At 47.8% G+C, this 24976-nt stretch overlaps 1 protein-coding gene across 4 annotated transcripts in view; it reads right to left on the bottom strand.

Moving 5' to 3' along the window:
- NAT10 (N-acetyltransferase 10) overlaps positions 1-24976 on the bottom strand; it is a 326800-nt gene that overhangs the window by 37639 nt on the left and 264185 nt on the right. For all 4 annotated transcript variants that reach the window (XM_069221852.1, XM_069221854.1, XM_069221853.1 and 1 more), the window contains exons 22-23: positions 21689-21785; positions 20417-20527 (exon numbers count right to left, since the gene is read on the bottom strand). In XM_069221852.1, the coding sequence (XP_069077953.1) occupies positions 20417-20527; positions 21689-21785 (208 nt within the window). The remainder of the gene's footprint in view (positions 1-20416; positions 20528-21688; positions 21786-24976) is intronic.

The raw sequence follows: 24976 nt of genomic DNA on the forward strand, positions 1-24976 counted from the left end.
ACCCGACGCTTGTTTCTACACTGCACCCGGCCGCCCCCGCGCCGCTGAGGGTGAAATTTCTGTGTGGACTTGTGTCCCCCCCGGTGCCCTACAAAACCCCCCTGGTCTGCCCTCCGAAGACGCGGGTACTTACCTGCAAGCAGACCGGAACCGGGGCACCCCCTTCTCTCCATTCTAGCCTATGTGTTTTTGGGCACCACTTTGAACTCTGCACCTGACCGGCCCTGAGCTGCTGGTGTGGTGACTTTGGGGTTGCTCTGAACCCCCAACGGTGGGCTACCTTGGACCAAGAACTGAACCCTGTAAGTGTCTTACTTACCTGGTAAAACTAACAAATACTTACCTCCCCTAGGAACTGTGAAAATTGCACTAAGTGTCCACTTTTAAAACAGCTATTTGTCAATAACTTGAAAAGTATACATGCAATTTTGATGATTTAAAGTTCCTAAAGTACTTACCTGCAATACCTTTCGAATGAGATATTACATGTAGAATTTGAACCTGTGGTTCTTAAAATAAACTAAGAAAAGATATTTTTCTATATAAAAACCTATTGGCTGGATTTGTCTCTGAGTGTGTGTACCTCATTTATTGTCTATGTGTATGTACAACAAATGCTTAACACTACTCCTTGGATAAGCCTACTGCTCGACCACACTACCACAAAATAGAGCATTAGTATTATCTATTTTTACCACTATTTTACCTCTAAGGGGAACCCTTGGACTCTGTGCATGCTATTCCTTACTTTGAAATAGCACATACAGAGCCAACTTCCTACAGGTTTAGAGTCCTGAGATCTAGAATTGGTCTAAGTGTTTTGTCCTTTTTGGAAATATAGGGAATAAACCCCTGTTCCCTTTTGTTGTTGAGGTACTAGTTCTATGGCTTGTTTTGTTAATAGTGCTTGCACTTCTATTTGTAACATGTCTAGATGTTGCGCTGACAGTTTGTGTGCTCTTGGGGGAATATCAGGAGGAAAGTGTGTGAATTCTATACAGTAACCATGTTGGATAATTGATAGGACCCATGTGTCCGTGGTTATGTCTGACCAATGTTTGTGGTAAAATGTTAGTCTTCCCCCCACTGGTGATGTGTGTTGTGGAAGGATGACAGGCAAGTCACTCTTTGTTATTAGTGGCCTGCTTAGTGGGCTGAAACTTTCCACTTGACCTTGGGAATTGTCCCCCTGAAGGACCCGCAAAACCCCCCTCTCTGATATTGGGATTGGTAGGTGGGTTTTGCTTGAGAGGTGGAAGCCTCTGAAGGTTGTCTGAAACCTCCCCTATATTGCGGTTTCCTGAATGTCCCTCTATATTGGGACAAGTAGAGCGCGCCCATGGTTTTGGCCGTGTCAGTGTCCTTCTTCATCTTTTCGATGGCTGTGTCCACTTGTAGCCCAAACAGTTGTTGCTGATTAAATGGCATGTTCAGTACTGCCTGCTGTATCTCAGGTTTGAACCCTGAGGACCTTAGCCAAGCGTGCTGTCTAATTGTGACTGCCGTGTTCACTGTTCTTGTGGCAGTGTCTGCGGAATCCAATGCCGAACGTATTTGATTGTTCAATATTGCCTGCCCTTCCTCTACCACCTGTTGAGCCCGTTTTTGATATTCCTTGGGGAGATGCTGGATGATGTCACCCATCTCGTCCCAATGAGCTCGGTCATAACGTGCGAGGAGGGCTTGAGAATTTGCAATACGCCACTGGTTGGCAGCCTGTGACGCCACTCTCTTTCCTGCTGCGTCAAATTTCCGACTCTCTTTATCTGGAGGTGGTGCATCTCCTGATGATTGTGAGTTGGCTCTTTTCCTTGAAGCACCAACCACTACAGAGTCCGGGGCAGCTGTTTTGTGATGAACACTGGGTCCGACTGGGGTGGCTTGTACTTCTTCCCCACCAGCGGTGTGATGGCTCTCCCTTCACAGGCTCTTGAAAAACTTGTTGAGCATGTTTAAGCATGCCCGGGAGCATAGGCAGGCTTTGGTACGAGGCATGCGTGGAGGCCAGGGTATTAAAGAGGAAGTCGTCCTCCAATGGCTCTGAATGCATGCTAGCATTATGGAATGCAGCAGCCCTGGTCAAGACTTGGGTGTATGAGGCGCTATCCTCTGGTGGAGACGGTTTTGAAGGGTAGCACTCAGGGCTATTGTCTGAGACAGGGGGATCGTAGAGGTCTCAGGGGTCTACATCATTTTGCGACTCCACAGTGTGTGTAGGTGATTGTGCAGTGGGCGTGGCAATAGGGGACCCTGTCCTTTGTGGCGAATGTGGGGGAGAAAGTTCTGGCGACAAATGGCAAGTTGGCGATTTTTCCCTGGCCACTTTAGCTCTTGGCTGATCAGTCTCTGATTGTTCCTGGAAAGCCAGTTTTCTCTTGAATTTGAGAGGAGGGGCAGTTTGGATCTTCCCAGTATCCTTATGGATCTTTATCCGTGCCTGCGTTTGATCAAACTCTTCAATTTGAAGCTCCTCCTCAAATCTGTGCCTCTCTTTTAGCTGCTTAGAGAGCCCATGTTCTTCGGTGTACAAGGTCTTTTTCGGCTCCGAAGCCGGTTTTCTCAGCATCGAAATGCCCATGCTGATGGAAGGCCTCGGCTCCGAAAGGCTCTTTCGAGGCTTAGTCGAGTCAACAAGTCCGTGTCGAGGTTTTTCGACGCCGGGTTCTCGGCTCGAGTCCGAAGACTTTGGCACGATTTTGCCCTTTTTCGGTGCCGAAGGTGTTGCTTGGTCACCGCTTTGTTTTTTTATGGGTCGAGCCATGGCCTTCAGGCAGTGGCGTCCCCGAGGCCTTATGTTTCTAAGGCTGACTGTGGGGTTGGCTCGGGGCAGGCGTACTCACTTGCTGGCCTGCTGTAGGTGGTCGGTCTCCGTCGGAATCGTCCGAGTCCGATCCCTGGATGGAGACAGCCATCTCCTCCTCTTCGACGTGTTCTGAAGTTTGACGCCATCTGCATCCGCCTCACCCTCCGATCCCTCACGGTCTTTTTTGATCGAAAGGACTTGCAGGCCTCGCAAGTATCTTCTCTGTGCTCCGGTGACAGGCACAGATTACAGACCCGATGCTGGTCTGTATAGGGATACTTAGCTTGGCACTTCAGGCAGAAACGGAAAGGGGTCCGGTACATTAGGCTTCGACGATGTCTGTGGTCGGGCCGACCAGGCCTCGGGCTGGGCGCAGAAGCCCCGAAGGGCCACCTAAACTGTCTCGTCGGTGTTGATGGAAGATGTTTCCCGATCGCAAACAATACCGATGCTTTTCGAGGATTTATAGTATTTTTCCGATTCGACGGAGCGAAGAGGAACACGTCCGAACCCGATGGTGGAAAGAAAACAATCTAAGATGGAGTCGATGCCCATGTGCCATGGAGCCGAAAGGGAGGAGTCACTCGAAAAGACTTCTTCGAAGAAAAACAACTTGTAACACTCCGAGCCCAACACTAGATGGCAGGAACAGTGCACAGCATGTGTATCTGCAGCTACACATGCCATCGAACATATGGAAAATGTCACTTACCCAGTGTACATCTGTTCGTGGCATGAGACGCTGCAGATTTACATGCTGCGCACATCCCGCCATCTAGTGTTGGGCTCGGAGTGTTACAAGTTGTTTTTCTTAGGAGAAGTCTTTTTCGAGTCACGAGATCGAGGGACTCCTCCCCTTTCGGCTCCATTGCGCATGGGCGTCGACTCCATATTAGATTGTTTTCCCGCAGAGGGTGAGGTAGGAGTTGTGTATTATAGTAATAGTGCCCATGCAATGGAGTAAATATGTATGTACATAATGTGTTTAAAAGTAATATATTTACAAATTTACAAATGTTCAAGATCAACTTAGAACGGCTACAGGCTCCCGGGGAGGTGGGAGGGCGCATGTGAATCTGCAGCGTCTCATGCCACGAACAGATGTACACTGGGTAAGTGACATTTTCTGTTCGATGGCATGTGTAGCTGCAGATACACATGCTGTGCATAGACTAGTAAGCAGTTATCTCCCCAAAAGCGGTGGCTTAGCCTGTAGGAGTTGAAGTTGTTTGAAATACATTTTGTAGTACTGCTTGTCCTACTGTGGCTTGCTGTGTTAACACATCCACGCAGTAATGCCTGGTAAACGTATGAGGCGTAGACCATGTGGCTGCCTTACATATTTCAGTCATTGGAATGTTTCCTAAAAAGGCCATGGTAGCACCTTTCTTTCTAGTTGAGTGTGCCTTTGGTGTTATAGGCAGTTCTCTTTTTGCTTTGAGATAACAGGTTTGAATGCATTTAACTATCCATCTGGCAATGCCCTGTTTGGATATTGGATTCCCTGTATGAGGTTTTTGGAAAGCGACGAACAATTTTTTTGTTTTTCGAATTTGTTTTGTTCTATCAATGTAGTACATTAATGCTCTTTTGATGTCTAATGTATGTAATGCTCTTTCAGCCACAGAATCTGGTTATGGAAAGAACACTGGTAGTTCTACTGTTTGATTTAAGTGGAACGGTGATATGACTTTTGGTAAGAACTTAGGATTTGTTCGTAAAACTACTTTATGTTTGGGTATCTGAATAAAGGGTTCTTGTATGGTAAATGCTTGTATTTCACTTAATCTCCTTAGAGATGTGATGCCAATTAGAAATGCTACTTTCCATGTTAAGTATTGTATCTCACGTGAGTGCATAAGTTCAAAAGGTGGACCCATGAGTTGTGTTAAGACAATGTTGAGGTTCCACGAAGGAACTGGTGGCGTTCTTGGTGGGATAATTCTTTTCAGGCCCTCCATAAATGCTTTCATGGCTGGGATCCTAAATAATGAAGTTGAGTGCGTAATTTGGAGATAAGCTGAAATTGCGGTGAGATGTATTTTAATGGATGAAAAAGCTAACTTAGACTTTTGCAAATGTATTAAGTAGCTTACAATGTGTTTAGCAGATGCATGTAATGGTTGAATTTGATTATTATGGCAATAATAAACAAATCTTTTCCACTTATTTGCATAGCAGTGTCTTGTGGTTGGTTTCCTTGCTTGTTTTATGACCTCCATACACTCCTGTGTAAGGTCTAGATGTCCGAATTCTAAGACTTCAGGAGCCAAATTGCTAGATTCAGTGATGCTGGATTTGGATGTCTGATCTGTTGTTTGTGTTGGAGTTAACAGATCTGGTCTGTTTGGCAGTTTGACATGAGGCACTACTGAGAGTTTTAGTAGTGTTGTGTACCAAGGTTGTCTTGCCCAGGTTGGTGCTATTAGTATGAGTTTGAGTTTGTTTTGACTCAATTTGTTTACTAGATACGGAAAGAGTAGGAGAGGGGGAAAAGTGTATGCAAATATCCCTGACCAACTCATCCATAACGCATTGCCCCGAGACTGATCTTGTGGGTACCTGGATGCGAAGTTTTGGCATTTTGCGTTTTCTTTTGTTGCAAATAGGTCTATTTGCGGTGTTCCCCATCTTTGGAAGTAGGTGTTTAGTATTTGGGGGTGAATTTCCCATTCGTGGATCTGTTGGTGATCCTGAGAGAGATTGTCTGCTAACTGGTTCTGAATTCCTGGAATGAACTGCGCTATTAGGCGAATGTGGTTGTGAATCTCCCAATGCCATATTTTCTGTGCCAAGAGACACAACTGCGTTGAGTGCGTCCCTCCTTGTTTGTTCAGATAATACATTGTTGTCATGTTGTCTGTTTTGACAAGAATGTGTTTGTGGGTTATTATAGGTTGAAATGCTTTCAACGCTAGAAATACTGCTAGTAGTTCTAAGTGATTTATGTGAAGCTGTCTCTGGTGAGTGTCCCATTGTCCTTGGATGCTGTGTTGGTTGAGGTGTGCTCCCCACCCTATCATGGAAGCATCCGTTGTGATTACGTATTGAGGCACTGGGTCTTGAAAAGGCCGCCCTATGTTTAAATTTATATTGTTCCACCATTGAAGCGAGGTGTATGTTTGGCGGTCTATCAACACTAGATCTTGAAGTTGACCCTGTGCTTGTGACCACTGTGATGCTAGGCACTGTTGTAAGGGCCTCATGTGTAATCTTGCGTTTGGGACAATGGCTATGCATGATGACATCATGCCTAGTAGTTTCATCACCAACTTTACTTGTATCTTTTGTTTTGGGTGCATGGCCTGTATTACATTGTGAAATGCCTGTACCCTTTGTGGACTTGGAGTGGCAATCCCTTTTGTTGTGTTGATTGTCGCTCCTAAGTACTGTTGTATTTGACACGGCTGTAGGTATGACTTGTTGTAGTTGAGTGAGAAACCTAGTTTGTGAAGGGTTTCTATGACATACTTTGTGTGTTGTGAACACCGTTCTTGCGTATTGGTTTTGATTAACCAATCGTCTAGGTACGGGAAAACATGTATTTGCTGTCTTCTGATATGAGCAGCCACTACTGCCGGGCATTTTGTAAAAACTCTTGGCGCTGTTGTTATCCCGAATGGCAACACTTTGAACTGGTAATGTACCCCTTGGAATACAAACCTTAAGTACTTTCTGTGAGAAGGATGTATCGGTATATGGAAATATGCATCTTTTAGGTCTAGTGTTGTCATGTAGTCTTGTTGTTTGAGCAATGGGATCACGTCCTGCAGTGTCACCATGTGAAAGTGATCTGATTTGATGTAGATGTTTAATGTTCTGAGATCCAATATAGGTCTTAGAGTTTTGTCTTTTTTGGGTATGAGAAAGTACAGTGAGTAAACTCCTGTTCCTCTATGATGAATTGGTACTAACTCTATTGCATCTTTTTGCAACAACGCTTGGACCTCCAGTTGTAAAAGATCCATGTGTTGTTTTGACATATTGTGTGTTTTTCGGTTGGACATTTGGAGGGGATTGTATAAATTCTATGCAATAACCATGCTGGATAATGGCTAGGACCCATGTGTCTGTTGTTATTTCCTCCCAGTGTTTGTAGAACTTGGTTAGTCTCCCCCCCACTGGTGTTATGTGTTGGGGATTTGTGACGTCGAAGTCACTGTTTATTTTGTGGAGTTTTGGGACTCTGGAACTTACCTCTACTCTTTGGGAACTGTCCCCCTCTACATTGTCCCCGAAAACTTCCCCGCTGATATTGGCTCTGATAAGTGGGCCTTGTTTGTGAGGTAGAGGGTTCTGTGCTCTGTCCCCGAAACCCCCCTCGAAACTATGATTTCCGAAAAGTGCCTCTGCTCTGTGGGGAGTAGAGTGCGCCCATGGCTTTGGCCGTATCTGTGTCCTTTTTAAGTTTTTCGATAGCAGTGTCCACCTCCGGCCCAAACAACTGCTGTCCGTTAAATGGCATATTCATCACGGCTTGAATCCTGATGTACGCAGCCATGTGTGTCTCCGTATTGTTACTGCTGTATTTACAGTCCTAGCAGCTGTGTCCGCTGCATCCATTGCTGACCGTATCTGATTGTTCGAGATACTCTGTCCTTCCTCCACCACTTGTTGTGCTCTCTTTTGGAACTCTTTGGGCAAATGTTCTATGAAATGTTGCATTTCATCCCAATGAGCCCTATCATATCTCGCCAACAAGGCCTGTGAGTTGGCAATGCGCCATTGGTTGGCTGCTTGTGCCGCCACTCTTTTCCCCGCCGCGTCGAACTTACGACTCTCCTTATCTGGAGGTGGTGCATCTCCTGAGGTGTGTGAGTTCGCTCTCTTGCGAGCTGCCCCTACTACCACGGAGTCTGGTGTTAATTGCTGTGTGATGTACACAGGGTCTGTTGGTGGCGGTTTGTATTTCTTCTCCACCCTTGGAGTAATGGCCCTGCCTTTCACAGGCTCCTGAAACACTTGTTTGGAGTGTTTCAGCATTCCAGGTAGCATGGGGAGACTCTGGTACTGGCTATGTGTGGACGACAGTGTGTTAAATAGAAAGTCATCTTCTATCGGCTCTGCATGCAGGGTGACATTATGAAACGCTGCTGCTCTTGACACCACCTGTGTGTAGGCGGTGCTGTCCTCAGGTGGTGACGGTCTAGCTGGATAACAATCCAGACTGTTATCTGACACAGGCGCATCATAAAGATCCCACGCATCGGTATCATCCTGACTCATCCATGTATGAGTTGGGGACTGCATCATTGGTGGAGTGGCTACCGGTGATGGTTGTGGAGAGCGTTGTGGAGATGGTGGCGGGGTTACTTGTTTTGCCACCTTTGCCTGTGGCTGCTTGTCTTTCTCTTGGAAGGCAACTTTTCTTTTCATTCGTATTGGAGGGAGAGTACTGATCTTCCCTGTCTCCTTTTGAATGTGGAGCCTTCTTTGAGTGTAATCTGGCTCCATTGTCTCTAGCTCCTGTCCAAATCTATGTCCTTGCATTTGTGAGGACAGACCTTGTTCCTCGGTGTAGGAACTTGTTTTCGGTTCCGAGCCTGGATGTTTCGGTACGGAAACTTTTTTGGCTGCTTTTTTCGGTTCCGATAACACTTTTTTGCTCTTCGGCGTACTGATCTCTCGGTGCCAACTTGTTTCGGTGCCGAGATTGCTCTGACCCGGTGTCTCGGGGTGGAGTCTGCTCTGTGCCGGTATCTCGACCGGAGTCGGATGACTTCGACACATGCATGCCCTTTTTCGGTGCCGATACTCGGTCACCTATCTTTCGGGTTAAGCCATGGCCTGCCGGCGTGGCGTCCCCTGGGCTTTAGTAGTCTTTCTGTGAGTTTTGTGTATCGACGTCTTACTCACGGTTTTCGGCGTCTGTTCAGGATCGACGTCTTCAGAGTCCGAATCCTCGATGGAGAAGGTTTCTTCTTCTTCCTCCACATGTTTTTGTCCTGTCGGCACCGACACCATTTGTAGTCTTCTTGCTCTTCGGTCTCTTAAGGGCTTCCTGGACCGAAATGCTCGACAGGCCTCACAGGTATCCCCTTGTGTTCTGGAGACAAACACAAATTACAGACCAGATGCTGATCTGTATAAGGATACTTGTTGTGACATTCGGGGCAGAAGCGGAATGGGGTCTGTTCCATTAGCCTTGAAGACACATGTGGTCGGGCCGACCAGGCCCCGCCGGGGAATCGAAAACCTCGAAGGGCCGCCGGAGCTCTTCAAAATTCGGTGTTGAACTGTTGTAACTAACCAGATACCGAACGCAAACAATACCGTCGAATTTTCCGAGATTCTAACTAACTTTCCGAACCGAAACACGGAGCGAAAAGGAACACGTCCGAACCCGATGGCGGAAAGAAAACAATCTAAGATGGAGTCGACGCCCATGCGCAATGGAGCCGAAAGGGGAGGAGTCCCTCGATCTCGTGACTCGAAAAAGACTTCTTAGAAGAAAAACAACTTGTAACACTCCGAGCCCAACACTAGATGGCGGGATGTGCACAGCATGTGTATCTGCAGCTACACATGCCATCGAACACATATTTATCTGGACCTGACCAGGCAAACGAATGTACTTAACTTTCCATAAGACAATACACTTCTCTGACACTAACCAAACACCCAACGGCTTGACTAATATAAGGAGATACTGTGGATACTAACAAGACACTACAGACTCAATTCATATACATACTGCTAGTCGGACATTGATCATACCAATCAGTCAGATGGCACACACCCGAATTGATAAAAACCTCAGGATACACACACCTAACACAAGCCACTGCAATACACTCACAAATATCTACAAGAAATAATAAATGCACTCAGACTTTTGATAAAAGTATCCAATGCATGGCCGTACTAATAGCAATATAGAGCTAAACCTTTAACACAGCTTTTACATATTGAAGCACAAGATTCTCAATTACTTCCTTCCCTTAAAGAAAAAGAACTCCTAAGGCCCTACACATATGGAGATTGTAAGGAAATGCCTCCTTGGCATGGTTGCCCCCTGACTTTTTGCCTTTGCTGATGCTATGTTTACAATTGAAAGTGTGCTGAGGCCTGCTAACCAGGCCCCAGCCCCAGTGTTCTTTCCCTAACCTGTACTTTTGTATCCACAATTGGCAGACCCTGGCATCCAGATAAGTCCCTTGTAACTGGTACTTCTAGTACCAAGGGCCCTGATGCCAAGGAAGGTCTCTAAGGGCTGCAGCATGTCTTATGCCACCCTGGAGACCTCTCACTCAGCACAGACACACTGCTTACCAGCTTGTGTGTGCTAGTGAGGACAAAACGAGTAAGTCGACATGGCACTCCCCTCAGGGTGCCATGCCAGCCTCTCACTGCCTATGCAGTATAGGTAAGACACCCCTCTAGCAGGCCTTACAGCCCTAAGGCAGGGTGCACTATACCATAGGTGAGGGTACCAGTGCATGAGCATGGTACCCCTACAGTGTCTAAACAAAACCTTAGACATTGTAAGTGCAGGGTAGCCATAAGAGTATATGGTCTGGGAGTCTGTCAAACACGAACTCCACAGCACCATAATGGCTACACTGAAAACTGGGAAGTTTGGTATCAAACTTCTCAGCACAATAAATGCACACTGATGCCAGTGGACATTTTATTGTAAAATACACCACAGAGGGCACCTTAGAGGTGCTCCCTGAAACTTAACCGACTATCTGTGTAGGCTGACTAGTTTTAGCAGCCTGCCACAAACCGAGACATGTTGCTGGCCCCATGGGGAGAGTGCCTTTGTCACTCTGAGGCCAGTAACAAAGCCTGCACTGGGTGGAGATGCTAACACCTCTCCCAGGCAGGAATTGTCACACCTGGCGGTGAGCCTCAAAGGCTCACCTCCTTTGTGCCAACCCAGCAGGACACTCCAGCTAGTGGAGTTGCCCGCCCCCTCCGGCCAGGCCCCACTTTTGGCGGCAAGGCCGGAGAAAATAATGAGAAAAACAAGGAGGAGTCACTGGCCAGTCAGGACAGCCCCTAAGGTGTCCTGAGCTGAGGTGACTCTGACTTTTAGAAATCCTCCATCTTGCAGATGGAGGATTCCCCCAATAGGGTTAGGATTGTGACCCCCTCCCCTTGGGAGGAGGCACAAAGAGGGTGTACCCACCCTCAGGGCTAGTAGCCATTGGCTACTAACCCCCCAGACCTAAACACGCCCTTAAATTTAGTATTTAAGGGCTACCCTGAACCCTAGAAAATTAGATTCCTGCAACTACAAGAAGAAGGACTGCCCAGCTGAAAACCCCTGCAGCGGAAGACCAGAAGACGACAACTGCCTTGGCTCCAGAAACTCACCGGCCTGTCTCCTGCCTTCCAAAGATCCTGCTCCAGCGACGCCTTCCAAAGGGACCAGCGACCTCGACATCCTCTGAGGACTGCCCCTGCTTCGAAAAGACAAGAAACTCCCGAGGACAGCGGACCTGCTCCAAGAAAAGCTGCAACTTTGTTTCCAGCAGCTTTAAAGAACCCTGCAAGCTCCCCGCAAGAAGCGTGAGACTTGCCACACTGCACCCGGCGACCCCGACTCGGCTGGTGGCGATCCAACACCTCAGGAGGGACCCCAGGACTACTCTGATACTGTGAGTACCAAAACCTGTCCCCCCTGAGCCCCCACAGCGCCGCCTGCAGAGGGAATCCCGAGGCTTCCCCTGACCGCGACTCTTTGAACCTAAAGTCCCGACGCCTGGGAGAGACCCTGCACCCGCAGCCCCCAGGACCTGAAGGACCGGACTTTCACTGGAGGAGTGACCCCCAGGAGTCCCTCTCCCTCGCCCAAGTGGAGGTTTCCCCGAGGAATCCCCCCCTTGCCTGCCTGCAGCGCTGAAGAGATCCCGAGATCTCTCATAGACTAACATTGAAAACCCGACGCTTGTTTCTACACTGCACCCGGCCGCCCCCGCGCTGCTGAGGGTGGAATCTCTGTGTGGACTTGTGTCCCCCCCGGTGCCCTACAAAACCCCCCTGGTCTGCCCTCCGAAGACGCGGGTACTTACCTGCAAGCAGACCGGAACCGGGGCACCCCCTTCTCTCCATTCTAGCCTATGTGTTTTGGGCACCACTTTGAACTCTGCACCTGACCGGCCCTGAGCTGCTGGTGTGGTGACTTTGGGGTTGCTCTGAACCCCCAACGGTGGGCTACCTTGGACCAAGAACTGAACCCTGTAAGTGTCTTACTTACCTGGTAAAACTAACAAATACTTACCTCCCCTAGGAACTGTGAAAATTGCACTAAGTGTCCACTTTTAAAACAGCTAGTTGTGAATAACTTGAAAAGTATACATGCAATTTTGATGATTTGAAGTTCCTAAAGTACTTACCTGCAATACCTTTCGAATGAGCTATTACATGTAGAGTTTGAACCTGTGGTTCTTAAAATAAACTAAGAAAAGATATTTTTCTATATAAAAACCTATTGGCTGGATTTGTCTCTGAGTGTGTGTACCTCATTTATTGTCTATGTATATGTACAACAAATGCTTAACACTACTCCTTGGATAAGCCTACTGCTCGACCACACTACCACAAAATAGAGCATTAGTATTATCTATTTTTACCACTATTTTACCTCTAAGGGGAACCCTTGGACTCTGTGCATGCTATTCCTTACTTTGAAATAGCACATACAGAGCCAACTTCCTACATTGGTGGATCAGCGGTGGGGTACAAGACTTTGCATTTGCTGGACTACTCAGCCAATACCTGATCACACGACAAATTCCAAAATTGTCATTAGAAATTGATTTTTGCAATTTGAAAAGTTTTCTAAATTCTTAAAAGACCTGCTAGGGCCTTGTGTTAGATCCTGTTTAGCATTTCTTTTAGAGTTTAAAAGTTTGTAAAAGTTTGAATTAGATTCTAGAACCAGTTTTAGTTTCTTAAAAAGTATTCCAACTTTTAGAAGCATAATGTCTAGCACAGATGTGAATGTGGTGGAACTCGACACCACACCTTACCTCCATCTACAGATGAGAGAGCTAAGGTCACTCTGTAAACTAAAGAAAATAGCAATGGGCCCCAAACCTACCAAAGTACAGCTCCAGGAGCTTTTGGCAGAGTTTGAAAAGGCCAACCCCTCTGAGGATGGCAACTCAGAGGATGAAGATAGTGACTTGGAGGGAAATTCCCCCCCTCCAGTCCTACTTAGGGAGAGCAGGGCTTCTCAAGCCCTGACTCCACAAATAATAGTCAGAGATGCTGGTTCCCTCACAGGAGGGACCAACAACTCTGAAATCACTGAGGATAACTCCAGTGAAGAGGACATCCAGTTAGCCAGGATGGCCAAAAGATTGGCTTTGGAAAGACAGATCCTAGCCATAGAGAGGGAAAGACAAGAGATGGGCCTAGGACCCATCAATGGTGGCAGCAACATAAATAGGGTCAGAGATTCTCCTGACATGTTGAAAATCCCCAAAGGGATTGTAACTAAATATGAAGATGGTGATGACATCACCAAATGGTTCACAGCTTTTGAGAGGGCTTGTGTAACCAGAAAAGTGAACAGATTTCACTGGGGTGCTCTCCTTTGGGAAATGTTCACAGGAAAGTGTAGGGATAGACTCCTCACACTCTCTGGACAAGATGCAGAATCTTATGACCTCATGAAGGGTACCCTGATTGAGGGCTTTGGATTCTCCACTGAGGAGTACAGGATTAGGTTCAGGGGGGCTCAAAAATCCTCGAGCCAGACCTGGGTTGACTTTGTTGACTACTCAGTGAAAACACTAGATGGTTGGATTCAAGGCAGTGGTGTAAGTAATTATGATGGGCTGTACAATTTATTTGTGAAAGAACACCTGTTAAGTAATTGTTTCAATGATAAACTGCATCAGCATCTGGTAGACCTAGGACCAATTTCTCCCCAAGAATTGGGAAAGAAGGCGGACCATTGGGTCAAGACAAGGGTGTCCAAGACTTCAACAGGGGGTGACCAAAAGAAAGGGGTCACAAAGACTCCCCAGCAGAAGGGTGATGAGACAACCAAAACTAAAAATAGTAAAGAGTCTTCTACAGGCCCCCAAAAACCTGCACAGGAGGGTGGGCCCAGAGCCTCTTCACAAAACAATGGGTACAAGGGTAAAAACTTTGATCCCAAAAAGGCCTGGTGTCATAGCTGTAAACAGCATGGACACCAAACTGGAGACAAGGCCTGTCCCAAGAAAGGTTCCACTCCAAACTCCCATCCAGGTAACACTGGTATGGCTAGTCTCCAAGTGGGATCAACAGTGTGCCCAGAGCAAATCAGGGTCCACACTGAAGCTACTCTAGTTTCTGAGGGTGGGGTGGATTTAGCCACACTAGCTGTCTGGCCGCCTAACATGCAAAAATACAGACAGCAACTCTTAATTAATGGGACTAGAATAGAGGGCCTGAGGGATACAGGTGCCAGTGTCACCATGGTGACAGAGAAACTGGTTTCCCCTGGCCAATACCTGACTGGAAAAACTTACACAGTCACCAACGCTGACAATCAGAGAAAAGTACATCCCATGGCAATGGTTACTTTAGAATGGGGAGGGGTCAATGGCCTGAAACAGGTGGTGGTCTCCTCAAATATCCCAGTGGACTGTCTGCTTGGAAATGACCTGGAGTCCTCAGCATGGGCTGAGGTAGAACTAAAAACCCATGCAGCAATGCTGGGTATCCCTGAACTGGTGTGTGTGAAAACAAGAGCACAATGCAAGGCACAGGGTGAAAAAGTAGAGCTGGAGTCTGGAAAAATGGCCCAGCCTACCAAGAGAACAGGAAAGTCAGTTGGGAAACCAACTGCAACACAGCCAAAGAAAGGGAACCTCTCTTCTCAGGAAGAAGTTCTGCCCTCTGAGGGAACTGAGCCTTTGGAGCTTGAACCTTACCAGGTTGAGCTCTTAGGCCCAGGGGGACCCTCAAGGGAGGAGCTGTGTAAGGGACAAGAAACCTGTCCCTCTCTTGAAGGCCTTAGGCAGCAAGCTGCTGAAGAGTCCAAAGGCAAGAAAAATGGAACACATAGGGTCTATTGGGAAGAAGGACTCCTGTACACTGAGGCCAGAGACCCCAAACCTGGTGCCACTAGGAGAGTGGTAGTGCCTCAGCTGTTCAGAGGGTTCATCCTAACATTGGCCCATGACATTCCCCTTGCTGGACATTTGGGACAAACCAAGACGTGGGAGAGGTTAGTCAACCACTTCTACTGGCCCAATATGTCCAACATGGTTAAGGAGTTTTGCCTCTCCTGCCCCACCTGTCAAGCCAGTGGTAAGACAGGTGGGCATCCAAAGGCCCCCCTCATTCCACTTCCAGTGGTGGGGGTGCCCTTTGAAAGAGTGGGTGTGGACATAGTTGGTCCACTAGAACCTCCCACAGCCTCAGGAAATCTGTATATCCTGGTAGTAGTGGATCATGCTACCAGGTATCCTGAAGCTATTCCCCTTAGGTCGACTACTGCCCCTGCAGTAGCCAAGGCCCTCATTGGTATTTTTACCAGAGTGGGTTTCCCTAAGGAGGTGGTGTCTGACAGAGGTACCAACTTCATGTCAGCATACCTAAAGCACATGTGGAATGAGTGTGGAGTGACTTATAAATTCACTACACCATACCATCCACAAACTAATGGCTTGGTTGAGAGGTTCAACAAGACATTAAAAGGCATGATCATGGGGCTCCCAGAAAAGCTCAAAAGGAGATGGGATGTCCTCCTGCCATGTCTGCTTTTCGCTTACAGGGAGGTACCACAGAAGGGAGTAGGGTTCTCACCCTTTGAACTTCTGTTTGGTCATCCTGTAAGGGGACCACTTGCCCTTGTTAAAGAAGGCTGGGAGAGACCTCTCCATGAGCCTAAACAGGACATAGTGGACTATGTACTTGGCCTTCGCTCTAGAATGGCAGAGTACATGGAAAAGGCAACCAAAAACCTTGAGGCCAGCCAACAACTCCAGAAGTTTTGGTATGACCAAAAGGCTGCACTGGTTGAGTTCCAACCAGGGCAGAAGGTCTGGGTTCTTGAGCCTGTGGCTCCCAGGGCACTCCAGGACAAATGGAGTGGCCCTTACCCAGTACTAGAAAGGAAGAGTCAGGTCACCTACCTGGTGGACCTGGGCACAAGCAGGAGCCCCAAGAGGGTGATCCATGTAAACCGCCTTAAACTCTTCCATGACAGGGCTGATGTGAATCTGTTGATGGTAACAGATGAGGATCAGGAGGCAGAGAGTGAACCTCTCCCTGATCTTCTGTCATCAGACCCAAAAGATGGCACAGTAGATGGAGTGATCTACTCAGACACCCTCTCTGGCCAACAGCAGGCTGATTGTAGGAGAGTCCTACAACAGTTTCCTGAGCTTTTCTCCCTAACCCCTGGTCAGACACACCTGTGTACCCATGATGTGGACACAGGAGACAGCATGCCTGTCAAGAACAAAATCTTCAGACAGTCTGACCATGTTAAGGAAAGCATCAAGGTGGAAGTCCACAAGATGCTGGAATTGGGAGTGATTGAGCGCTCTGACAGCCCCTGGGCTAGCCCAGTGGTCTTAGTCCCCAAACCTCACACCAAAGATGGAAAGAAAGAGATGAGGTTTTGTGTGGACTACAGAGGGCTCAATTCTGTCACCAAGACAGATGCCCATCCAATTCCAAGAGCTGATGAGCTCATTGATAAATTAGGTGCTGCCAAATTTCTAAGTACCTTTGACTTGACAGCAGGGTACTGGCAAATAAAAATGGCACCTGGAGCAAAAGAAAAGACAGCATTCTCCACACCTGATGGGCATTATCAGTTTACTGTTATGCCCTTTGGTTTAAAGAATGCCCCTGCCACCTTCCAAAGGTTGGTGAATCAAGTCCTTGCTGGCTTGGAGTCCTTTAGCACAGCTTATCTTGATGATATTGCTGTCTTTAGCTCCACCTGGCAGGATCACCTGGTCCACCTGGGGAAGGTTTTGAAGGCTCTGCAATCTGCAGGCCTCTCTATCAAGGCATCCAAATGCCAGATAGGGCAGGGAACTGTGGTTTACTTGGGCCACCTTGTAGGTGGAGGCCAAGTTCAGCCACTCCAACCCAAGATCCAGACTATTCTGGACTGGGTAGCTCCAAAAACCCAGACTCAAGTCAGGGCATTCCTTGGCTTGACTGGGTACTACAGGAGGTTTGTGAAGGGATATGGGTCCATTGTGACAGCCCTCACTGAGCTCACCTCCAAGAAAATGCCCAAGAAAGTGAACTGGACTGTGGACTGCCAACAGGCCTTTGACACCCTGAAACAAGCAATGTGCTCAGCACCAGTTCTCAAAGCTCCAGATTATTCTAAGCAGTTCATTGTGCAGACTGATGCCTCTGAACATGGGATAGGGGCAGTTTTGTCCCAAACAAATGATGATGGCCTTGACCAGCCTGTTGCTTTCATTAGCAGGAGGTTACTCCCCAGGGAGCAGCGTTGGAGTGCCATTGAGAGGGAGGCCTTTGCTGTGGTTTGGTCCCTGAAGAAGCTGAGACCATACCTCTTTGGGACTCACTTCCTAGTTCAAACTGACCACAGACCTCTCAAATGGCTGATGCAAATGAAAGGTGAAAATCCTAAACTGTTGAGGTGGTCCATCTCCCTACAGGGAATGGACTTTATAGTGGAACACAGACCTGGGACTGCCCATGCCAATGCAGATGGCCTTTCCAGGTTCTTCCACTTAGAAAATGAAGACTCTCTTGGGAAAGGTTAGTCTCATCCTCTTTCGTTTGGGGGGGGGTTGTGTAAGGAAATGCCTCCTTGGCATGGTTGCCCCCTGACTTTTTGCCTTTGCTGATGCTATGTTTACAATTGAAAGTGTGCTGAGGCCTGCTAACCAGGCCCCAGCCCCAGTGTTCTTTCCCTAACCTGTACTTTTGTATCCACAATTGGCAGACCCTGGCATCCAGATAAGTCCCTTGTAACTGGTACTTCTAGTACCAAGGGCCCTGATGCCAAGGAAGGTCTCTAAGGGCTGCAGCATGTCTTATGCCACCCTGGAGACCTCTCACTCAGCACAGACACACTGCTTACCAGCTTGTGTGTGCTAGTGAGGACAAAACGAGTAAGTCGACATGGCACTCCCCTCAGGGTGCCATGCCAGCCTCTCACTGCCTATGCAGTATAGGTAAGACACCCCTCTAGCAGGCCTTACAGCCCTAAGGCAGGGTGCACTATACCATAGGTGAGGGTACCAGTGCATGAGCATGGTACCCCTACAGTGTCTAAACAAAACCTTAGACATTGTAAGTGCAGGGTAGCCATAAGAGTATATGGTCTGGGAGTCTGTCAAACACGAACTCCACAGCACCATAATGGCTACACTGAAAACTGGGAAGTTTGGTATCAAACTTCTCAGCACAATAAATGCACACTGATGCCAGTGGACATTTTATTGTAAAATACACCACAGAGGGCACCTTAGAGGTGCCCCCTGAAACTTAACCGACTATCTGTGTAGGCTGACTAGTTTTAGCAGCCTGCCACAAACCGAGACATGTTGCTGGCCCCATGGGGAGAGTGCCTTTGTCACTCTGAGGCCAGTAACAAAGCCTGCACTGGGTGGAGATGCTAACACCTCTCCCAGGCAGGAATTGTCACACCTGGCGGTGAGCCTCAAAGGCTCACCTCCTTTGTGCCAACCCAGCAGGACACTCCAGCTAGTGGAGTTGCCCGCCCCCTCCGGCCAGGCCCCACTTTTGGCGGCAAGGCCGGAGAAAATAATGAGAAAAACAAGGAGGAGTCACTGGCCAGTCAGGACAGCCCCTAAGGTGTCCTGAGCTGAGGTGACTCTGACTTTTAGAAATCCTCCATCTTGCAGATGGAGGATTCCCCCAATAGGGTTAGGATTGTGACCCCCTCCCCTTGGGAGGAGGCACAAAGAGGGTGTACCCACCCTCAGGGCTAGTAGCCATTGGCTACTAACCCCCCAGACCTAAACACGCCCTTAAATTTAGTATTTAAGGGCTACCCTGAACCCTAGAAAATTAGATTCCTGCAACTACAAGAAGAAGGACTGCCCAGCTGAAAACCCCTGCAGCGGAAGACCAGAAGACGACAACTGCCTTGGCTCCAGAAACTCACCGGCCTGTCTCCTGCCTTCCAAAGATCCTGCTCCAGCGACGCCTTCCAAAGGGACCAGCGACCTCGACATCCTCTGAGGACTGCCCCTGCTTCGAAAAGACAAGAAACTCCCGAGGACAGCGGACCTGCTCCAAGAAAAGCTGCAACTTTGTTTCCAGCAGCTTTAAAGAACCCTGCAAGCTCCCCGCAAGAAGCGTGAGACTTGCCACACTGCACCCGGCGACCCCGACTCGGCTGGTGGCGATCCAACACCTCAGGAGGGACCCCAGGACTACTCTGATACTGTGAGTACCAAAACCTGTCCCCCCTGAGCCCCCACAGCGCCGCCTGCAGAGGGAATCCCGAGGCTTCCCCTGACCGCGACTCTTTGAACCTAAAGTCCCGACGCCTGGGAGAGACCCTGCACCCGCAGCCCCCAGGACCTGAAGGACCGGACTTTCACTGGAGGAGTGACCCCCAGGAGTCCCTCTCCCTCGCCCAAGTGGAGGTTTCCCCGAGGAATCCCCCCCTTGCCTGCCTGCAGCGCTGAAGAGATCCCGAGATCTCTCATAGACTAACATTGAAAACCCGACGCTTGTTTCTACACTGCACCCGGCCGCCCCCGCGCTGCTGAGGGTGGAATCTCTGTGTGGACTTGTGTCCCCCCCGGTGCCCTACAAAACCCCCCTGGTCTGCCCTCCGAAGACGCGGGTACTTACCTGCAAGCAGACCGGAACCGGGGCACCCCCTTCTCTCCATTCTAGCCTATGTGTTTTGGGCACCACTTTGAACTCTGCACCTGACCGGCCCTGAGCTGCTGGTGTGGTGACTTTGGGGTTGCTCTGAACCCCCAACGGTGGGCTACCTTGGACCAAGAACTGAACCCTGTAAGTGTCTTACTTACCTGGTAAAACTAACAAATACTTACCTCCCCTAGGAACTGTGAAAATTGCACTAAGTGTCCACTTTTAAAACAGCTAGTTGTGAATAACTTGAAAAGTATACATGCAATTTTGATGATTTGAAGTTCCTAAAGTACTTACCTGCAATACCTTTCGAATGAGCTATTACATGTAGAATTTGAACCTGTGGTTCTTAAAATAAACTAAGAAAAGATATTTTTCTATATAAAAACCTATTGGCTGGATTTGTCTCTGAGTGTGTGTACCTCATTTATTGTCTATGTATATGTACAACAAATGCTTAACACTACTCCTTGGATAAGCCTACTGCTCGACCACACTACCACAAAATAGAGCATTAGTATTATCTATTTTTACCACTATTTTACCTCTAAGGGGAACCCTTGGACTCTGTGCATGCTATTCCTTACTTTGAAATAGCACATACAGAGCCAACTTCCTACAGAGATGAATTGCAACATTGGTTAATTTAAAGGTTCAATCCTTTAATGTAATTTCATTTGCTCCAAACACTGTTAAAGGAAGTCACTAAAATGTACAAACAAACAAATGTATTCAACAACTCGTAAATTAACTTCAAGAAAAGTCTACTGCTAATTCAAGAAATAAGTGGTAAATATGTGCACTCACCGGAAGACATTGACTTCTTGACATTCTTGTTCTGAAGAAGGTTAAGCGCTAGAGCAGGAGAGAAACTACTGAACTGATATGAAAGCAGTGACAGGAACCGCCGCCTGAAGTCTACGAGTGACAAAAACAGACATATCATATGTAAGGGTACTTGTATGTCAACACTTTATAGATGAGGCAACCCCAGGTATCTCAAATAGGCCTTCATTACACATTTTTTATTTTTTCATTTTGTTTAGATGAAGCCCCAACAATATGTAAACACTGGCAGAGCAAAGAAATGTTTTCTTCTCTTAACAGAAGATAACTTTGTTTGGCAAGGAATGCTCTTATTAAATGGGAATTATAGGAAATTAAATGGTTAGCTTGACTTCACCGAAAAGTTAACACAGAGGGTACCTGTATACCCCAGTTAATCAACAGTAGCATTCAAAATGATGTGCTTGTAAAGGCTGTAAACCTTTCAAAGCAAAAAGACTGCCACTTGCTGAATCTGGCCATACAATATAGGACTTCTTTTGCCTGATGACTCTCTAGCATGGATTTGAGGAAATACACAGTACTAATTCTCAATTAGTGAAATCTTAAAAAGAATACAAAGTGTGCATGGCCTTTGAGATGAGGATGTCCTGGTAGGATTGGGTGGACATATAAGGGGACTGAAAATCTCTTTATATTACTAACAGGAGAAAGTCTGTGTGTATTTTATGTGGGTAAATGGGCAAAAAACCGGTATAGGCAAGCCTGAACACACACAGAAACATGTGTCCTAACATACATTAAAGTTATTCGTTTGTAGCACAAAAGGAAACAGAAATTCTGCCACTAGCTGCACATTTCTTCAAATGCATAGGAAATATTTTGGTAGGTCTGCAACTTCATAAAACGCCAGCCTGCCGCTCGGCAGGGGGAGGCAGTCTGTAGCATTTGTGAGCCTGCCATGTAAACTAGAGCCTTAGTTATAAAAATGTTTTTTGGAAGGACAATGGTGTTATATATTATGTCTCAATGAGTTATTAAGATTTCCTAGCTAGGGACCGTCACACTGTGTCTCTAAGCGCACAGAAGCACACACCACGCAATGATACTTCGCAATCTCTCATGCTACAAACAAAGGCTACTCGCAAGGTATGAAAGAACAGTAAGACATTAAAACATCATACTGCTATTAAACAAGAGCTCATATCAGAAGGGTCTTCAAATGCCAAGGGGTTAAGCACTAACAAATGCTAACACTCCGTGCAGAAATAAGTACATGGCTGCAATGATTACCTTTCCAGAAAGCGGTTAGCCAAGGTTCCTGTTCAGTATCCTCATCCTCGTTCAGTGTCTTCAGCATAATGCACGAGTGCTCCCCAGTAAGGTCATTCTGTGGGACGCAGGTTGAATTTAGAGTCTTACAAGTGTCAAAGTCACTGACAATGATAAAATCTATTTGGCAAGTTTACACCCTTTGTCTTGTAAAAGCAGAGTCATTGACCGCGCCAATGCTCCAGTTTGGGATCTATCAACAAGTCTCAATGGCTGCTGATAACAGAGTTCAACTGACTGCTCTTGAAAAGGATCTGCTGGATTAGCTGAAATTCCAGTGTTAATTTAATATTTTGGTAACTTGAGAACGCATATGCCTATGCTCCTCAAAGGTGGGAAAGTTAGCCCACCTAAAGTTTGCGAAAGTAAACTAGAACTTGAGGAAACTAAGGTGGTATTTTTACATTGGCGGTATTATACTCCGTTGCAACGCTACGTACTGGCATGATAAAGGTCCAACTGCTCGATTTTGATGCAAAGGTGTAGGAAGTTGGTTCTGTATGCACTATTTCAAAGTAAGGAATAGTGTGCACAGAGTCCAAGGGTTCCCCTTAGAGGTAAGATAGTGGCAAAAGGAGATAATTCTAATGCTCTATTTTGTGGTAGTGTGGTCGAGCAGTAGGCTTATCAAAGGAGTAGTGCTAAGCATTTGTTGTACACACACAATAAATGAGGAACACACACTCAAAGACAATTCCAGGCCAATAGGTTTTTGTATAGAAAAATATATTTTCTTAGTTTATTTTAAGAACCACAGGTTCAAGATTTACATGTAATACTTCAAATGAAAGGTATTGCAGGTAGGTACTTTAGGAACTTTGAATTAGCAAAATAGCATATACAGTTTTCACATAAATCACATATAGCTATTTTAAAACTAGACAGTGCAATTTTCAACAGTTCCTGGGGGGAGTAAGAGTTTGTTAGTTTTTGCAGGTAAGTAAACCACCTACGGGGTTCAAGTTTGGGTCCAAGGTAGCCCACCGTTGGGGGTTCGGAGCAACCCCAAAGTTACCACACCAGCAGCTCAGGGCCGGTCAGGTGCAGAGGTCAAAGTGGTGCCCAAAACGCATAGGCTTCAATGGAGAAGGGGGTGCCCCGGTTCCAGTCTGCCAGCAGGTAAGTACCCACGTTTTCGGAGGGCAGACCAGGGGGGTTTTGTAGGGCACCGGGGGGGACACAAGTCAGCACAGAAAGTACACCCTCAGCAGCACGGGGCGGCCGGGTGCAGTGTGCAAACACACGTCGGGTTTTCAATAGGTTTCAATGGGAGACCAAGGGGTCTCTTCAGCGATGCAGGCAGGCAAGGGGGCGGCTCCTCGGGGTAGCCACCACCTGGGCAAGGGAGAGGGCCTCCTGGGGGTCACTCCTGCACTGGAGTTCGGATCCTTCAGTTCCTGGGGCTGCGGGTGCAGAGGCTTTACCAGGCATCGGGATCTGAGGAACAGGCAGTCGCGGTCAGGTGGAGCCTCGGGATTCCCTCTGCAGGCGTCGCTGTGGGGGTCAGGGGGGGGGCAACTCTGCCTACTCACTGTCTCGCAGTCGCTGGGGAGTCCTCCCTGAAGTAATTGTTCTCCACAAGTCGAGCCGGGGGCGTCGGGTGCAGAGTAGCAAGTCTCACGCTTCCGGCGGGAAACGCAAGTTGTTTTCAAGTTGCTCCTTTGTAACAAAGTTGCAGTCTTGGGTGAACAGAGCCGCTGTCCTCTGGAGTTCTTGGTCCTTCTAGAGCAGGGCAGTCCTCTGAGGATTCAGAGTTCGCTGGTCCCTGGGGAAAGCGTCGCTGGAGCAGTGTCTTTACAAGTGGGGAGACAGGCCGGTAGAGCTTGGGCCAAGGCAGTTGCTGTCTCCATCTTCTCTGCAGGGTTTTTCAGCTTAGCAGTCCTCTTCTTCTTAGGTTGCAGGAATCGGAGTTCCTAGGTTCTGGGGAGCCCCTAAATACTGAATTTAGGGGTGTGTTTAGGTCTGGGAGGGCAGTAGCCAATGGCTACTGTCCTTGAGGGTGGCTACACCCTCTTTGTGCCTCCTCCCTGAGGGGAGGGGGGCACATCCCTATTCCTATTGGGGGAATCCTCCAAAATCAAGATGGAGGCTTTCTAAAAGTCAGAGTCACCTCAGCTCAGGACACCTTAGGGGCTGTCCTGACTGGCCAGTGACTCCTCCTTGTTTTTCTCATTATCTCTCCTGGACTTGCCACCAAAAGTGGGGGCTGTGTCCAGGGGGCGGGCATCTCCACTAGCTGGAGTGCCCTGGGGCATTGTAACACGAAGCCTGAGCCTTTGAGGCTCACTGCTAGGTCTTACAGTTCCTGCAGGGGGGAGGTGTGAAGCACCTCCACCCAGATCAGTCTTTTGTTTCTGTCCTCAGAGAGCACAAAGGCCCTCATCACATGGGGTCAAACTCGTCTCTCAGCAGCAGGCTGGCACAGACCAGTCAGTCCTGCACTGACTGGGTAAAATACAGGGGGCATCTCTAAGATGCCCTCTGTGTGCATTTTTTAATAAATCCAACACTGGCATCAGTGTGGGTTTATTATTCTGAGAAGTTTGGTACCAAACTTCCCAGTATTCAGTGTTACCATTATGGAGCTGTGGAGTTCGTTTTTGACAGACTCCCAGACCATAGACTCTTATGGCTACCCTGCACTTACAATGTCTAAGGTTTTGCTTAGACACTGTAGGGGCATAGTGCTCATGCACCTATGCCCTCACATGTGGTATAGTGCACCCTGCCTTAGGGCTGGAAGGCCTGCTAGAGGGGTGACTTACCTATGCCATAGGCAGTGTGAGGTTGGCATGGCACCCTGAGGGGAGTGCCATGTCGACTTACTCATTTTCTCCCCACCAGCACACACAAGCTGGCAAGCAGTGTGTCTGTGCTGGGTGAGGGGCCCCTAGGGTGGCATAAGACATGCTGCAGCCCTTAGAGACCTTCCCTGGCATCAGGGCCCTTGGTACCAGGGGTACCAGTTACAAGGGACTTACCTGGGTGCCAGGGTTGTGCCAATTGTGTAAACAATCGTACATTTTAGGTGAAAGAACACTGGTGCTGGGGCCTGGTTAGCAGGGTCCCAGCACACTTCCCAGTCAAGTCAGCATCAGTATCAGGCAAAAAGTGGGGGGTAACTGCAACAGGGAGCCATTTCTTTACAAAAGGGAATTTAAGTTTGGCTATGACGGTGATTACTCAATCACTGCCATTGCCAAACTTCCCCAGCGGAGTAAGGGACGTTGGAGAAATGGCTATATGTCC

The sequence above is a fragment of the Pleurodeles waltl genome, chromosome 3_1, assembly GCF_031143425.1.
Source record: "Pleurodeles waltl isolate 20211129_DDA chromosome 3_1, aPleWal1.hap1.20221129, whole genome shotgun sequence".
Classification (NCBI taxonomy): domain Eukaryota; kingdom Metazoa; phylum Chordata; class Amphibia; order Caudata; family Salamandridae; genus Pleurodeles; species Pleurodeles waltl.